General features: G+C 43.7%; 7 protein-coding genes across 7 annotated transcripts; 3 read left to right on the forward strand and 4 right to left on the reverse strand.

The window, feature by feature from the left end:
* Positions 1–889: 889 nt before the first annotated feature.
* On the forward strand, positions 890–3,379 carry I206_101288 (uncharacterized protein; the record flags this gene model as incomplete). Its single annotated transcript, XM_019151820.1, has 13 exons — positions 890–1,066; positions 1,123–1,130; positions 1,271–1,307; positions 1,399–1,545; positions 1,607–1,701; positions 1,757–1,933; positions 1,993–2,104; positions 2,165–2,276; positions 2,340–2,468; positions 2,528–2,643; positions 2,709–2,912; positions 2,968–3,052; positions 3,183–3,379. The coding sequence occupies 13 exons, from the start codon at positions 890–892 to the stop codon at positions 3,377–3,379; spliced, it is 1,596 nt and encodes a 531-aa protein (XP_019013958.1).
* A 294-nt stretch (positions 3,380–3,673) lies between these two features.
* Positions 3,674–5,549, reverse strand: I206_101289 (uncharacterized protein; the record flags this gene model as incomplete). Its single annotated transcript, XM_019151819.1, has 5 exons — positions 3,674–4,310; positions 4,363–4,649; positions 4,710–4,856; positions 4,918–5,139; positions 5,193–5,549. The coding sequence occupies 5 exons, from the start codon at positions 5,547–5,549 to the stop codon at positions 3,674–3,676; spliced, it is 1,650 nt and encodes a 549-aa protein (XP_019013957.1).
* Positions 5,550–6,178: 629 nt separating this feature from the next.
* Positions 6,179–7,926, forward strand: I206_101290 (uncharacterized protein; the record flags this gene model as incomplete). Its single annotated transcript, XM_019151818.1, has 8 exons — positions 6,179–6,325; positions 6,389–6,545; positions 6,604–6,809; positions 6,864–7,136; positions 7,202–7,334; positions 7,393–7,547; positions 7,612–7,749; positions 7,801–7,926. 8 exons carry the CDS (start codon positions 6,179–6,181, stop codon positions 7,924–7,926), a joined length of 1,335 nt encoding a protein of 444 aa, XP_019013956.1.
* Positions 7,927–8,119: 193 nt separating this feature from the next.
* On the reverse strand, positions 8,120–9,544 carry I206_101291 (uncharacterized protein; the record flags this gene model as incomplete). The annotated part of the gene is made up of 3 exons (XM_019151817.1): positions 8,120–8,510; positions 8,570–8,837; positions 8,893–9,544. The coding sequence occupies 3 exons, from the start codon at positions 9,542–9,544 to the stop codon at positions 8,120–8,122; spliced, it is 1,311 nt and encodes a 436-aa protein (XP_019013955.1).
* Positions 9,545–10,929: 1,385 nt separating this feature from the next.
* I206_101292 (uncharacterized protein) lies at positions 10,930–11,703 on the reverse strand (the record flags this gene model as incomplete). Its single annotated transcript, XM_019151816.1, has 1 exon — positions 10,930–11,703. One exon carries the CDS (start codon positions 11,701–11,703, stop codon positions 10,930–10,932), a length of 774 nt encoding a protein of 257 aa, XP_019013954.1.
* A 1,570-nt stretch (positions 11,704–13,273) lies between these two features.
* On the reverse strand, positions 13,274–13,933 carry I206_101293 (uncharacterized protein; the record flags this gene model as incomplete). Its single annotated transcript, XM_019151815.1, has 1 exon — positions 13,274–13,933. One exon carries the CDS (start codon positions 13,931–13,933, stop codon positions 13,274–13,276), a length of 660 nt encoding a protein of 219 aa, XP_019013953.1.
* Positions 13,934–15,088: 1,155 nt separating this feature from the next.
* I206_101294 (uncharacterized protein) lies at positions 15,089–17,205 on the forward strand (the record flags this gene model as incomplete). Its single annotated transcript, XM_019151814.1, has 4 exons — positions 15,089–15,626; positions 15,736–16,237; positions 16,315–16,481; positions 16,556–17,205. 4 exons carry the CDS (start codon positions 15,089–15,091, stop codon positions 17,203–17,205), a joined length of 1,857 nt encoding a protein of 618 aa, XP_019013952.1.
* Between the last annotated feature and the right edge of the window lie 126 nt (positions 17,206–17,331).

Here is a 17,331-nt window from a genome sequence, read left to right on the forward strand (position 1 = left end):
AGACGTGCTTGAGAATAGATCATAAAGGTACGACGGCATCAGATATGGGTTTCTGACGAACCTCCGGAGGCTTACGGAGAAATGTGAATACGATGATGTGATCTAATACAAAGTGATATCTCTAAAATGTTATGGTAAAATCTAGGCTAAAGAACTGCGATTACCAGGAGTAGATCACGTCAAAAGTCGTTTTCTAAATCTGGCGGGTGGCGCCGTTTGACAAATTACGTGACGTCTAGTTTATCAGACCGAGCTAGATCTTCTTCTCGATATTCTATCAATTTTGCCTTGATTTGGTTTGCTTTTGAAAAACTGCTGCAAGATGAAGGTACAGGTACGCAAAGCAGAAACATCCCCAAATGCAGCTACAGTCGCAAAGGATAAACGAATGGAGTCTCCTGACGTTGAAGAGACAGGTGAAAAGGACACATTAAATTTCCCGATGATTAGTAGAATATCTTATCGGTCGGGCTATCGCATCCGGAGATTGGCAAATCGTGCCTGGCTGGATAAACATGGTTGCGTGATCTTAGGCGAATGTCATGATATGCGGTCAAAGCACGCAATAACAGCCAATCGTTGCTGTATCTACCTTGAAATGAGTATGCTTACCGCATCACACTCTGTTCTCAAGGATGATTCATTTGGACTTCGCTTATGAATGTGATCACCCTTTTCCGAAGAAGATCTACAAGCAGAAAAGAAAATCAAATTCCGTGTACGGATTCAGGAAACAAAAAAAGCTCAAATCGAGATTTGGTTTTTCCATACTGTTAAGAAAGCCTATATATAGCTACGGGTTGAAATGTCGAACAGTAGAATAAATTATCGCTGCCCAGAGCAAGTTCCTCTTCTTGCGTCCTCTCCTTCAAGCTCGAGCTCTAGCAATATGTCTAAGCCTACTTATCCTTTTCCTGTTACCAATGATGGTGATGTCGAAGATCCCTCGAAGGAAGTGGTTCCAAAATCCACTTGGAAAGGTAGAATATGGGACACTCTCGATAAACCACCTGCCGAAAGAAAATTGCTTTTTAAAGTAGACGCGGTTATCCTGACTTTTGCTTCCGTAAGTACTGTATCTCGCCATGAATGAAGTCCTCGGGCTGACAGCAACGTTTATAGCTTGGATAGTGAGTTTGCTCAAATAAGGCATGGTGTTGTAGGTGAGCAGAACTGACCATTATTTGTCTCATCTTTCTGTAAAATTAAGCTTGTAAGCGCGCTCGTTTTGCTCCTCGCGACTCGATACATCGCTGACAAAGGACTGTAGCATCAAGAACTTAGATCAGACTAACACCAATACAGCTGTAAGTTTTCTAGACGTTTGAAAACAGGTCAAACAGATGGCCTGTACCTCTCGTGAGGGTCAAGACTGACCGAAAATTGTTTCAAACACAGTTCCTATCAGGAATGAAAGAAGACCTCAACATGTATGGCAATCAACTTGTGACAAGTACATCAATATGGACCGTTGGATATGTGATAGGCCAAATCCCTTCAAATCTACTATTAACTCGAGTCGAGCCACGATGGGTTATTCCTGCTGTACGCGATTCTTTGAATTTGAACATTGGCTTGAAGGATGCGCTAATGATGTTTTTTGCAGTTGGAATTAGGCTGGGGAATCGCAACATTGGCCACGTACTCAGTAAAATCCTTCAAGGCATTATATGCTTTACGATTTTTGGTTGGTCTTTTCGAGTGAGTCACTTTGCTTTTTCTGAGGTTGTGCGATTCTAACAGAGGTTCCCGTCAGATCTGGTTTCTATCCTGGTATACACTATCTCCTTGGTTCATGGTACACTCCATCGGAGATTGGTAAACGGGCTATGATTTTCTGGTTGGCAGGCTCATTGGGTCAAATGTTTTCTGGATTTCTTCAAGCTGCAGCGTACAAGAATCTATCCGGTGTTCATGGAATAGCTGGTTGGAGGTGAGCCGTTCTGCTGCCATGGTCGAAGGGTTGCAAGATCTGATTGTTTTTACTATCAGATGGCTTTTCATCATTGATGCTATAATCACTCTCCCGATTGCTATTTTCGGATTCTTCTTCTTCCCTCCACTTCCGCTTCAAGGTAAGAAGACTTGGTGGCTGTCTGATGATGTGAGTACAGCGTCGTCCATACCAGCGATCAGATCGACTCATCTTCTGGTTCTGCCTTAGGAATTTACTTTGGCGCAAACTCGATTGAAGAAGATTGGCCGAGCCGGTAAGAAGCCGTGGACTAGAGCTAAATTCAAGAGTCTCTTCCTCAGTTGGCACACCTATTTCCTTCGTAAGTCGTTCTCGACCGATATCTCCATTGATTCTGGATGACAAGCTGAACGTTCACTTTTAGCGCTTTTATACGTCATCTGGAACAATCAATACCCACAAGCTGCTATTGGATACTGGCTCAAATCATTCAATGCCAAAAAGAATCCTCCTGTTCCTGGCAAGACATACACCATAGACCAAATCAACCTTTGTAAGTCGCACACTCACTTTGTTGGTACCGGAAATTACTAATATAAAGTAACACCTAAGTACCCTTGCCTCAAACCGCGATCTTCATTGTTGTTGCCCTCGCTTTTGCTTGGCTGTCCGACGGGCTGTTCCGCGGACGAAGATGGCCTTTCGTGTATATCGGTGCGGTTTACTCGGTAGGCCGATTCAAATCCTCACCTTCATCAAGGCCGCCACAACTGATCCCAATGACCTGATTTAGCTCATCATTGCGGCTATCATGAGGACCTTCCCCTTATACAAAAATATTCACGCCACTTTCGCAATGTATTATATCAGTCAGATTGGTCAAGGTGCAGGACCCCTTATCCTTACGTTCATCAATGAGCTCTGCTCGGATGATACCGAGAAAAGAGCATTACTTGTTAGTGCAGCGAATGATTTGGCTTATGTTGTTCAAGCAGTCGTAAGTTCCGGACGTCTCAAAACGCCTTCGATCTCGCACTAATGCCCCTTCCTAGGCTCCCAACTTTGTTTGGAAGACAACCAATTTCCCAAAGGCCAAGAAAGGATGGACCTGGTCATTGATATTGAACATCATCTTGAGTAAGTCACTAACTTCGTGTCCAATCTCTCCCGATAGCCAAGTGTAGCCTCCTTGATCGCTCCCCGTTTCGGACTTGGTTTTATTTTCCACCCAGTGCGCACAGAGGCTAACAGAGCTCTGTCATTTCAGTCTTCTGGATCACCGCTATTCTGCTCCTCATTCGGAGAGACGAGAAGAAGAAAACACAAGCAGAGATCGAAGCCGCTTCGACCGGTGATGTCAGCGAGACATACGACTCAAAGGCCTACGACAGTGCCGATGATAGTCAGCCCGCTACTCCAGGTAACACCACGCCGGAACACAAACAGCTTGCCGTTCTACAATAGTGGTATCAAAAATAACATTTCCAGTGTAACCGTTCATTTTACTGCTACTGCAACAACGCTCTTTATGTACTTGGGATTTGAAATGAAACATAGAATGTTCTAATTGTCCGATCGGAGTATGCATTCATTGTACCTTTGTGCAATGGCGTCTGCCACACAACGGGTCTCAAAAACACCACGCCAGTATTCGCGCTATCTTTGGCTTTGGCGAGTGTGTCTGTTGGTTTTGACATGGCCTAGAATGCTGCGTTGAGGTTTAGACATATCGATGCATCGAATAATTAACCCTACTGATCAAGCTTTCACAACGGTTGTCCTCCTAGCAATTCCTTCCGCGATCCTGGCATTAGTTTCTTCAGCTGCAGTCTCATAGATTTTCGAGTTGCCGGCTACGTTTTGACCATTTCCAGCTTCAATTTCCTCATTGATCTGTTTCAGGATCTCAGGGGTCACCCCATACTTCATTGCAAGGAGTTCTTGCATTTTATCACTCTCGGCTATCCATTCTGGGGTATGACCTTCTATTGATTCTGATCCGGACCATTCAGCATCTCTATTCAACCATTCAACCGTTTCTTTTACGTATTTTCTTTCTCCATCCCTATTTAGGAGATGACTGAATTTACCTTCGCCCTTTTCGTTGACGAGCTCAGCATAATCTGCCCAACGCTTGGCCTCAATTGGTATCCTGGCTTTACCAGCCAACACCCTCGCGATTGAAATGGATTGATATTCGAAAAATGAGAATGCTGATGTATTTACGCTTAATCCGATAAAGGTAAGGGTAGGATCGGGTATGTAAAAGACGTCTCGCCATAAATTCAGAACTCCAGATCCATCAGAGACTAACGGATGTTTCTTGATTTTCTCTGATCGGACACCTTGATAATCTTGATGATAGCTCGGAAGGAATGGGAAGGAGTATTGGTATCTAAAGATATCTCAACGAGCTGATCCACGAGTAAGGAGGTAAAAACACTTACCCCGTGGCGAAGATGACCTCGCTAAGTCCTTTCAGTATTCTTCCATCGGTCAATTCGATTTCTGCTTCGTCTATGCTTTGTCCTTCCGTCGGGGGTATAAACCGGTGTATCTCAGAAACAGGTTCCGCTTTTTCCGGCACCATGAATCTTTGCATTCTTCTTTGTTTTTGATATGCAACAGGTCCTCGCAGTTTGTTTCTGCCTACCATGTAGGTTTTCTCAACGTAAGGATCAAGATCTCGAGCAATATCATTACCACTTGTACCAATACCAACAAGTAATACAGTCTAATCACCGGATCAGCCCTGCGATTACATTGGGATAGCATAAGACACCAAATGACTTACTTTGCCCTTGTATGGTTCCGGCTTACGGTATCCTTGCGAATGGATTACTTTATCTGGCCATGCCGCTGCCCATTCCTCTGCTCCAGGGAATGGAGGTATGTATGGTGCATTGTAATGTCCAGTTGCGACTACCACAGCATCGAATTCCTATGAGCATCGGCGATCAGTCAGATGCCGTTTGCGCCAATCAATCTCGATTTCGACTCACCTCCGACCATTGTTCTTCCCGAGCTTTATCTTCTCCTTCATCTTCTACTTTCCTCAAGTTTAATCTCCACTTGCTATCCACCTTCTCGACCTGCTCCACTCTGGTGTTATATGAGGCCACTTTATCGAGACCGAACTTTTCCGCATATCCATGTACGTAATTGGCTAAAAATGTGTGCGATACATTTCGTTCAGTACCTTCCGGGAAGGGATAATCTTTGAACTACAGCTGTCATCAGCACATTGGGAATTTCATGTGAACAATACTGAACTTACAGCCATGGTAGTTGTCGGAACATTATTCGATAAATTCCAATAACATGGATTTGGTGGACTGAACAATTCACGCTCCTTACGATTCGGATCCTCATAGACTCCACTCTCTCGAAGTACAGGGGTAAAAGCTCCAACTGAAGGTGGTGGTGTAGGTACAGATAGTGGTAAAGACGCATCTTCTCTCCAATTCCAAATTCCACCTGATTGAGACTGTCTTTCGAACAATCGTACCTTCAATCCAGCATCTTGTAGGTGTTTTGCAGCTGGAGTTCCGGTAGGACCGGAGCCGATCACAGCAACGGTCCGTATCGGACGACCAAACCCATGCCCTGGAACTGGCTCTGTGTCTATAGACATTTTGTGATCTCGAAAATACTGGTACTGCAGTCTTAGTGTTCAAGAAGTTAGATCGTTACAATTCATTTAATAATCATAATAGCGGCCATCTCGACACGTTCCCACTGAATTTCTTGTATCTTGTCGTTTATTGCATTCGACAACACTTTTCATCAGTATAACCGAAGAGCTTACTGAACATTTCGCCATAATTGTCGAGATGTAGCAAGTCAACAATCACGCCATATCACATAGGCATCAAATGTTACCGCTTTTCTAGGAACAGATAACGTATGAAGGGTCGGAAAAATACCGATTTGAAATCTGTTAGATAACACGGACAAATCCGACAGCCAAGTTATAAACCGCCTTTTGATGACGCCAGAGATCATCATCTCTTTTATTCTGATCACAAATGATTCTTTCAGCTACACAAATAGAATTTCTACGCTGATTCGCATGCATGAATCAGCAATATCCGAAATTTTCCGCTATTCAGGGCGGAAGCCATGTAGGCTGTTTTCATCTATTTCGTGATTGTCGTCAATCAGTGACTGCCTAGTACTTACGTCAATGCATTGATAAACCAAACGTATATAGAAGACGGCTAGATATTTTCGGTATTGTGGACAGGCAAAAGGAGAGTAAGAATGACCATACAGCCACAAGAAAAGATCAGAGTAGCCGTCATAGGTACAGGCCCCGGTGGTCTAGCAGCTATTATTCATCTCTTACGAGTGCCGTTTGTCGAGCTCAGCGCGTTTGATCAAGCTACGGAGTTACGTGAGGTCGGAGCAGTGAGTGTGAAATGTTCCAGAGGGCAAACCTCACACCTCAAGACTGATGGGTGAGCAATTTAGGGTATCAGTATAAATCAAAATACTTGGAGACATCTTCACCTGCTAGGAGCGGCGAACGCTATTGAGCAAATTTCAGCACGAGGAGATGGTACGAAAGTGGATCATGAGCAAAGAAACGGTTTGACAGGGGAATTGATTGCACAATCATTTCAGAAAGGTACGCTATTCTTCTGACACACAACCACAAAGACCGTCAGACGCTGACAGACTCCTAGTCGAAATTAACGCACCACCGAGATCACGTATTGAGCGATACAAGCTTCAGAACGCCTTATTGGGACAAGTACCTAAGGGCTTCGTCCAGTTATCGAAAGAGTTATCAAAAATCGAAGAATCTTCTAAAGGTACTGATTTAACTTTCGAAGACGGTACCACTGCCGGACCATTTGATCTGCTGATAGGAGCTGATGGTATACGTTCTGTACGTTCACAGCTAAAGTGAGCTTGTGCAAATCAGCTCATAATCTCTTACTAGGCCGTTCGAAAACACGCATTCCCAGATCACAGATTATCATACACCGGCAAAGTCGCTTACAGAGTGATTATTCCCCAATCGAAAGTGGCCCATATCAAAGGTATCCCAAAAGCAGCCACCTTCTGGCACACGAAGGATACACATGTATACACGGATCCGCTAGACAACGGCCTATTCGAGATTGCTACAAGAGCATCAGAGCCAGAAGAAGATATCAAGAAGGTCAGTTGGGGTCAGAAAGTCAAGCCAGAGCAAGTTCAGCACCATTATGACGTGAGCCCCCTTGTTCTGACTAATAGTGCTCAAGTCGTTGATCTCAGATTTGCCAACTATGTTAGCACTATTGTGAGACTATCAAGCAAGTCATAGCTGCCCCCGATGAATGGTTAGAGTTCGCCATGTTTGGTGGACCTCGATTGGAATCGGTCATCTCAAACGGCCATATAGCACTGTTAGGCGATGCTTCTCATCGTGGGTCTCCAAAGCTTCGCTCCCCCACGCTCGATCACATACTAATCCGCTGTTTCAGCGTTATCCGGAGCCTTTGGATCTGGGGCAGCATTCGCATTTGAAGACGCATATGTTCTCGCACAGGCATTGTTGTATACGCACAAGAATGGAGAATCTGTTTCCCAAGCGATTAGGCTGTACGATGAGGTTAGATCGCCACATTACAAGGGTTTGGTGAGTAAAAACATCTTGGCAACCACTTGTATAGGTCGCGTAGTGGCTGACAATCTCGCCGCAGTACCAAATTTTGAACAACTTCGCAAGCAATGCAAAGGAGATCGAAGCAATATCGCCTCCGCTGATCGAGAATGACTTTATCAACGAGAGGACTAGGCGTAATTGGAATGCTGAAAACAAGTGGATATACGAATATGATGTATGTATATATCAGTATAGCGCTAGAACTCCTAATTGACTCGTTAAATAGGTCACCAAAGTCTGGAAACAATACATCGATACGATTGATGCCGGGAAAGATCTGACCAAATTGTCACTGCAAAAGAACAAAGAGGCCGAGACTGCAATCGTCCCTGTTATTCCTGTTAGTGCTTGATTTGTCGATTGCAGCCGATATAGACGTGTTCCCAATTATGCAAAAGTATCTTTGGCTTATGCTCTGGACTCTTTGCTTGCAAGTGAATGACTTCGATTGCATTCATAGTGTAAACCATATGTAAGTCTCGTATTCCGCATGAAGGGATAAACGCACAGCGTTCCTTCTATGCCCCTATCTGATCCTGAATGTTCTATAAAACCTCATCTTCTAATTCAGCTTCAAATTTAGCCAACGCTTGAGCTTGCAAAGCTTGTTCGACCTCCGTCAGAGTCTTTTTTTGTACTTTAGCATATTTCGGCTTCCAATCAGATCTGGCTTCCTTTTTCCAGCCGATTTCCGAAAGCATATTTTCTAATTCACCGGAAAGTCGAAGTTCTTCAAGAGATTGCATGTCGCCCACAATGGGTTCATTACCGATCATAATGATTGGATGGTCCCGAAGAGGAAGGTTCAATCTGTCTAGGATAGATAATAATGTCGTTCGATCTGGTCGAGAATGACATGGGACCAAAGTTGGTTTTCTGGATGAACCATGGACCGAAGCCAAGAAGTCCAGCACTTCATGAGGGTGATTGGGTCGACTATCATTATGCGATTATTAGAAACGTGAAAAACCGAGAATGCGCATAAGTTGGCTCACCCATCACCACCGTACCAAACTATGACCTCGTCTTCTCGTTCTCCTTTAAGCTCGTCTAGCCAAGCTTGTTCGAGGTCGCCACCCAAAGGCCCAAGCTTATGCACACCTACACCAAGAACAGCGTTGGCATCGATAGGCTCCGTTGGGTCGACGTGAGAAGGGATAACATTGTAAGCGGACGATAAGAGGTATGATTGGAGAGCAAGAAGTTCATGAGAGGAGGGGAGGGGTCGAGGAGTCAGAGCGGGTCGTGAAGCGCGAGGATGAGCTGAGAAGATAATTCAGCTGATATCCGTTTGGGCAGACATAGACTAGCGACTCACGGGCCGGAGCGGTCTTTTTCTCAAAAGTACGTTTCATCATGTGGGGAGCTTTGATTTGAGGGGGTCTATAATCCTTATCCCGAGCATCTGACCAACTTGTTACACCTTGAATATCGATGAAAGCTTTTCCGTTAGGGTCGAGAGCGAGTCTACGAGACATGCCTGCAGCCCTCAAGCTAGGAAGTCTAGCTGAAGGTACAAAGACAAGCAGAAGGATCGATGACAAGAGCAACGAAATCAAGAAAAAGAGTCTGATGAGTGGTTTGGGGAGACTTGATGGGATAGGTATATGAGTCGAAGGGACATTTGAAGGGACGTATTGAGGGGAGGCGACAGTCTTCTCGGAAGGCCTTCGTCGAGGTGTTGTAGGGGTTGAATAAGAAGCGATTGGTGTAGCTTCGGGGTCTGTTACCTTCTGCTTGGAAGGGAACCCCGATGGATATACGTTATCAAGTGTGAATCGGCTTTGTTGAGGTGTCCGCGGCGATCTAACCTTCAGACCTCCGTCTACATTCGGTGATCGAGGTATGAAATCCGTAGGCAGTAGTAACGACTTGATGCTCGTCAGACCATGATTAGGATCTTTGTCAATCGCACGTCTTGGCGGTGATGGTGGGGGGGAGAACAGGTAACTGTGAATAGGGGAAGACATGATGTCGAGGCTTCGTGAAATGTCGTATAATTTGGGTCGAAGTGTAAATAGTTGGTGATGGTTCTTTGCGGTGCTATGATGGGTACAGTGTCGGGGTATCGGCAATTTGTTGGTCGTAAGGTAATTGAATCTTGAGGAGGTCGTTAGCTATCAAAGCTGTATCGTTCAACGATACTCGGTCGAAAAATCCTGTCAAAGGCGTTGGTAAAAGTGAAAAAGATTAGTAAAGAACGAATTAACGAAAATATTCATAATGTTTTGAGATATATCAGTCATGTACGCGACTGGCTTCATGTTGACTTTGTCTTTCTTTTTTTAACTTCTAGCGCGAGGCCTAGGGTTAAATAGCGGAAACATCACGGCTTCTGTAATGTTAGAGGGGGAAATCCGAAGCGGTCTGAGTATAACTTAGAACACTGATTCCACGCCGTTGACGCGCAGCGAGATATAGCGATCCTTGGATCTACTGTACATCCTTCCGAGGAACTATTCTAGCACCATAGGTAAATCATGCAAAACGAGACATGTCAGTCGTGCTATATCAATCTGCGTTACAAGGGTTCTTTATGGACCTGATAGCCATATTCCTCATTTACGAGAGGAAGAGGGCATCAGGGTCGAAAAGTTAAAATCGAAATAAAAAGGTGGCGCGTGATTTTGATGTTCACCCGAAGCGAAAGAGGCGCGTTCTTGTCGAAATGGTAATGTTCCTCAATACTGGTACGCGTCCGAGAATATCTCGTAAGAAGAAGGTACGAGAGGACGCGTTTTTCGGGTTCGGGTGTGGACAAGAATATTCCAGCTGACTTCCACAATCAAAATCTACGGAAAACCGGATCGGACAACGGCTTAGTGGGAGACACGGCATGTAGGATGCATGACGCTCTGACCTATGTTGTCAAATCTTAATCCTGAAATCCCATTGGCAGCTTTCAGCCCTAGTCCGCTCCTCACATTATATGAAGGATTGTTCATCCAGTGATTCTAGAAATTGGAAATAGAGCGAAAATGCGATACAATGAAGCGACAGGGAAGCTTGAGACTAGGCGAGCAGAAACAGGCATACAGAGCGGGGTACATCATGCTCGCTGCAGATTGAAGGCCTTTCCAATCCACGCAGCCATGTACGTCGTCAAATCATACATATAGCTCTCTCTTCTGTCAGAGCTGGGCAATCAAATATTAGCATTTGAGAGGAGTCTTGTGAGGGAATGCATTAAGCGATATTTACGGCGATCTAAAACTAAAAGTCGACTCAAAGAACACACAGTGAATATCTAGAGGACTAAGTAGTGAGACACAAGTTGAAGAAAAGGCGGAGAGCAAGACAAGTGTATGTCCATCTTTGACACATTCCTTGCTGACAAGGATCAAAGATCAGACCTCTAAACCGAGAGGGAGCTTCTACCCTCAGGCAACGTCTCCTTGTCACTCGATGAGCGGCTCGAGGCAGTGCCAATTGACGGAGTATCTGAATCGCTGGCTTTGCTTTGCTTTGCTCCCCACCTTGCCCTCTTGGTAAGTCTCAAGTCCCTCAGTCTACCTAACCAACGTTCACCTTGCTCATCTCTTTCAGGAGATGAGCTTCCGCTCTTCGATCGGGGGTCTGAGTTTGTCATGGAATGTGACGTTCTCGCCATACTCTCCAAAATCTCAATATCCTCTCGTAACGTCTTGTTGGTACTCAGAGCCTTTTCTCGTTCTGTTCTAAACGTTTGCTGCAATTCTGACCATTTTTCACTGGACCAATGTTTTCGCTTAGAAGCATTACTTTCATCCCATAATTTCGTAATTTCGGAAGTTTTTGTCGGTCTTCCCGATCTGGATACACCATCTGCTTTTCTAAGCTGTATGAAATTACGTTTTGTGGAAGGAAACGGAGTATTCTCTGACTTGGCTATCTCCTTTAATAATTCCGTACGCTGCCGACCTAACTTGGTTGTTTTTCGGTTCGTCTTAATCAGGTCTCTCAATGCTGCTCTTGTCTCTTCATACCCCGATTTCGTAATTTCACTAATCGTCCCCATTCTATCATATTCATGCTGGAGCTGCCGACGTGTTTGCCATAATGGGCGAAGCCCCTTTTTACATCGACCTCGAGGGGAAGTGGATAAAGTTCCAATAGAAGTTGTTGTCCCGGTGGACGCGGGTTCTGACATTATGTTGTGGTGTTATAGATGCAGTTTTGGTCAGCAATGGATAAAAAGTATAAGAAAGTAGTCTTGATCACCCGGGTTTGAAACCAAAGTAAGATTTTGTATATTCCAAATATATATAAAGGTCGCTTGTCCATTATCGACTCGAATGCTGCAAAGCAGTGCATACTTCCTTTGAGCACTTTTGGACTCCACTTGTCTCTGAAAGAAAAAGAGCTGCACCGGAACATACCAGAACGTGTGAATAAGCATATATGCGAGGGTGGACGGGATAATGGAACTCAAACTGTCATAAAGTGGTACGGGGATCTGCAAAATGACGGTGCAGAATAATCGAAGTAATCATAATAAGAGGTCTGTTGGTGTTAATGGTAATCAAATTACCATATCTGGTGATTGTCCCTCTAGAAGGTTTCATGAAACTGCACATGTTTTGAGGGTCAGTCCGTATCCATATCTGGTGATTGAAGAATGGATCTGCCGGCTTCGGGGCGGTTTTTACTGTCGAGGAGTTTACTGAGACCGACATTCGATATTGTGAGGTTCTCCTCGATGCTTTTGGAGACGTCTCGGAATTTGGTCGTATGTAGATTGCTGGAACGACGAGATGCTCTTAGCTCTTGAGGACTGAAACCGCTGTAAATCTTATTCTGCATCAAGATGTCGAAATGTTCGATAGTTCGATAGAGATCATATCAGTGGTTTCACCATTTTGTTTATTTCTCCTCATGTACTTGTACTCGTACCCCTTGCGAAGAATTGCTTTCTCTCGAGATTGTTTCTGCATTCCCTTCTAACCACTTGAAAATCTGCTCTTGTCGGGACATCCTATCCATTTGCATGGATGAAGGGTCGAATCATCGCCACTCCGACTTCTCTGATTTAGGCTCAATACCTTCGAACTCAATTTGGCGTCCGATTTTATGCTTCCACTCGTCGAGAACATCTCGTGTCCTGAACCAAGCTGTCTCAAGCTGCAGTACACATGAGGAAGACTAGAGTCGTGGGTTCGGTACATATTCAATGATGGTACGCTCAGTCGGTTCCCCGTAAAAGACGCGAGAGCTGATATCACTGGTGGACATTTTTGAAAAATAGGGATAAGATGTTGGAATTGGAAGATCAGATTCAAGTGTAAAGCCCAGGTATATACAGCATATAAATAAGTAAATATGCCACGAAGTGACCCATTTGGTGGCAACGAAGGCTCCGTAGTTCATGCTTAGTGCAAATGTACTCAAAAGATCTCCGGAACAAAGGCAAAGCGATAATGCACTGTCATGTACAGTCATGCTGGGCCAAAATGTCAACCTCTCACTAAATGGATTTGCTGAACTTGGTACATCTGCTGCAAGCCCCCCGAAATCAGGCGTCTGACAAACAATAAAGCTGCATTGTATATACTATAACTGAAAAGAGAATATAAACGAGTATTGAAGGCAAGATGTAGTTACTCTGTCATTAGGACCCACTACGATCGTACGGCAGGCATTGTGGAACACTAGGGGTATTAACTAAACGAGGGTGGGCAACTGATATGAAATCCGTCATAGCTACTATATCTAGTCCTCCCCTAAGGTACATCGAATCTCACCTTCTTCGAGGAATCATCCGTACCATCGGGGTCCAAAGTTCGTCGAGGAGAAAGAGTAACAGGGTCGTCCGGTCTGACCTCACATTTTTTCTGATTGTATCCAACCCTGTATCTCATTTGCTTTACAAATTCCGCCCACTCAGCGCGCTGATCCTCCTCGCTGACATCTCCTGTGGAATTTTTGAAATTTAAGATTTCGTCGTCGCCGCCCAGCGAAATCAAGGCTTCTTCGAGATAACGCCAATCTGAACTGCGGCCGCGTTCTGATTGTTCTCTCAATTCTTTGAAAGTAAATACACCTCGAAAATTCTCGTCTGTTTTGTCATTCGTCCAATCCACAATCAGTCTAGCATCAGAAAGGTTGTTGGACCTGTATCGGGCCACTTTTTTCCATTTTGGGCCGAATTCGGTTTCACCTTCGTCTACCACTTGAGCGTTTCCATCCATCCATTGAATAGCCTCTTCTATTGACGTTTTATCATCATTCTCAGTCTCATTGACTTCTAATCGTCGCCAAGATGTCATTTCCGATTTTGGTTCGATCCCTGCATACCTAAATTCTTTTCCTACTTCATGACCCTTGCGATCTCGAGAGGTTCTCGTCTCGTACTTAGCTGTGCAGCATTTACCACTATCCATGTACTTGATTGAGTAGGACTCAATCGTACATGTGTCATTCTTGGTGGAGAAAGAGGAACGAAGGTAGTTGAGCATGTTGGGAATCTGAAGATAGATAGATCATAAAGTAGAAGGACGAATCAGAGAAGCTAAGCCAGGTATATATATGTCACAAAGAGACCCATATGGAGCCTTCGAACAGTCTCGCAGAGTGCAATTCCTTCAAAGGATCCTAAGAACAAAGGCTAAACGAAGGCATGCTGTCATATCGAGTCATACTGGTCCAGAATTCCGTCCTTTCACCAGACGAAAATGAGGAGGAAGCCAAAGTCGTTCTTTTGAGACAAGTGGAAGACCTCATGAGCTCGTTCAAGGATGCGGTGCAGTGATAGGTATCTGTGGCCTTACGACATTGATAAGCGAGAGCGCCTCTTTCTTCCAGCCTTTGTGTTATTCTGTTGCAACGATAAGCTTCATTTAACGCTTCGTGACAGTCGATCGTAATTCGGTTTTGCAGATCAATATTACGGCATATCTGGAAGAGTGACTCGTAAGTTATAATGTGCCTGCTCGTTGACGATGACTATCACGCTGATACGGCAGCACAGAATAAGTCTGACACGAAATATAAGCAAGTCAGCTCTTGTCAATGTATCGAACCTCTTCTACACTGACGTTGAAAAATAAGTTAAAATTCTCTCATCAGTGTCATGCATAAAATGGTTCAGGCGAAATACGAGATAAGGTGGCAAACTGTGTCATAGATTCATTTGGTCCGTTCAGCTCCGCGGCATCGATTGAAAATACCCTGATTAGCCACGTGGCTTTAAGCTAAAATGATCGGCCGCAATCGGAATTGCTTTTATCTATCCAGGTTTTTTATTACTGTTAAGATCTTTCTCATGATTCAAGCAGCTTTGTTTTGTCCTTTATGCTTGGTATTTTCGGGTCCGGCCGCGCTCACAGATGGTTTCAACTCACTAAACAATGCTGAACTGCCTAGGATCTCTACTCCAACCGATATGTGAAGTGGACGAGTATTATGTATATAAGCATGAGAAGTGGTATGGGAAAATAATGGATTCCTCTCTGACAATTATATTATTATTGACTTTCAATTTATATCGAAAAATCTCAGGACTGACAGCAGAATTCACCAGCAAAGGAATTTGAAAAATGTCAAATCCATCTTCCTCATCGACACTAACAGCTAACGCTGAAGACATGCAACCTGCTTCAGAATCGCCCACGAGCCCGCGACTAAATCGTTCTGTATCAATATCTGCACCTCATACTCACGATCAACACACACTTCTCGGTAGAATCCCGACTAAAGGATCCACTCATTCTAAAGTACATCATGAAAACGGTGAAGAACTGAAAAGAACGACAAGTAGTGGTACAACTGGATCTAGAAGACATGTACCAGATCTTTCATTTCCTTATTTAACTACCGATATTTCAAGAGGAGGTATAACAGAGGAATATCGTACAGAAACAAGACAAGGTTATATAGAACCAGATGATCCTGACAATGGTTTACGTCCTGTACAAAGTAGATTATCGACTTTACATGGTGATCAATTTGTACTTCACGCTGGAGGTGATGCTGAAAAAGGTGGAAATAAGGAAATTTTAAAAGGAAAGAAATTGGTTACTTGGTTAGAAAATGATCCGAATAATCCTAGAAATTGGTCAAAATTCCGTCGATGGGGTGAGTGCTATCTCGAAATACAGGTTTTGACATATCTCCCCTTTCTGATCTAGTTGTACTGCAAGGCTGCCAACCACATTAGGCTGACAATACATTTCTGCCCACTTAGTAATCACCGCCATAGTATCATGTGCAGTTATTCAAGTAGCCCTATCCTCGGCAATTGTCACAGGTGACTTCAAAGGTCAACAAGAAGAATTCGGTGTATCTTCAGAAGTAATCGCTCTAACAGTAACTCTTACAGTATGCGGTTTCGGTACAGGTCCTTTGCTTTGGTCACCATTATCAGAATTATTAGGTAGAAGATTTTTATGGGTATTCCCTACGTTGATCTACATAATCTTTAACATTCCATGTGCATTAGCACCCAATATTGGTTGTCTTTTAGCATCAAGATTCATTTGTGGATTCTTTGGATCAGCCCCATTGACTTTAGCTGGAGGTACAATTGCAGATATTTGGGGTCCAGAAGAAAGAGGTTTCGCAATTGCTATTTTCGCTGCCGCACCTTACACTGGTCCTGTCATTGGTCCTTTAATTGGTGGTTTCATTGGAAAGTATGCTGGTTGGAGATGGTTATATTGGGTTAACATGATCTCAGCTGGAGTCGTGTGAGTGGATTGAACCGCCTTCCGACATGTCCATATGAAGCAAAGCCGAATCCTCGCTGAATCTATCTATGTGACAGATGGGCAGCAACTTTGACTGTACCTGAAACTTTCGCTCCTGCCCTCTTGAAGAAGAGAGCAAAACAACTCCGACATGATTCTTGTGACGATTCATACGTTACCGAACAAGAATTATTCCGAAAACCTTTAGCTGAAATAGTCATTGAAACACTCATCAGGCCGTTCGGTACGTACATTCAGATTGTCTCTGTAAAACTTGTTAATTACCTCGCTGACTCGATCTATGAATTCTTCCCATAGAAATGCTCGCTACTGAACCAATCTTACTTCTGATGTCATTATACATCTCATTAGTATATGGTTTACTTTATGCTTTCTTTTTCGCATTCCCTGTTGTTTTTGGAGAAGATTACGGATGGGATGATGCTAAAACAGGATTAACTTTTATTCCTGTATTTTTCGGTGTTGGATTAGCTTTATTCGTTACACCTTGGTTAGAAAAAAAATATACTGAAAAAGGTGATCAAGTTACACCTGAAGATAGATTACCTGGAATGTTAATTGGTGGACCTTTTGTTCCTTTAAGTTTATTTATTTTCGGTTGGACTTCACCTCCTTATGTTACACCTGGTGGTGGAAGTTGGGTAGGACCTTGTTCTGCTGGAATACCATTTGGTTTTGGTATGGTTCTTGTTTACTTTTCTGCAAACGCATATTTAATAGAAGCTTTCCCAGATTACGTAGCTTCTGCTTTAGCCGCTAAAACCGTAGTTAGATCTGCAGCTGGTGCTGCAATGCCTCTTTTTATAGCTATAATGTTTAGGAAACTAGGTAATGGTCCTGCAGCTACTATTTTAGCTGCAGTAGCTATTGTTATGGCCTTAATCCCCTTTGCTTTTGCTAAATATGGGGCTAGTATTAGAGCGAGATCAAAGAGAGCTGCCATCTAACTTGGTATTACTACATAGATTTATAGACTTCATAGAAATATAATTAGCTTTTTAATGACCTATATTAATGATAATCCATGCTGGACCCCTCAATTATGAATCGAGTGATCGCGAATCATTGCCAAT

Source organism: Kwoniella pini, chromosome 1, assembly GCF_000512605.2.
Source record: "Kwoniella pini CBS 10737 chromosome 1, complete sequence".
NCBI lineage: Eukaryota > Fungi > Basidiomycota > Tremellomycetes > Tremellales > Cryptococcaceae > Kwoniella > Kwoniella pini.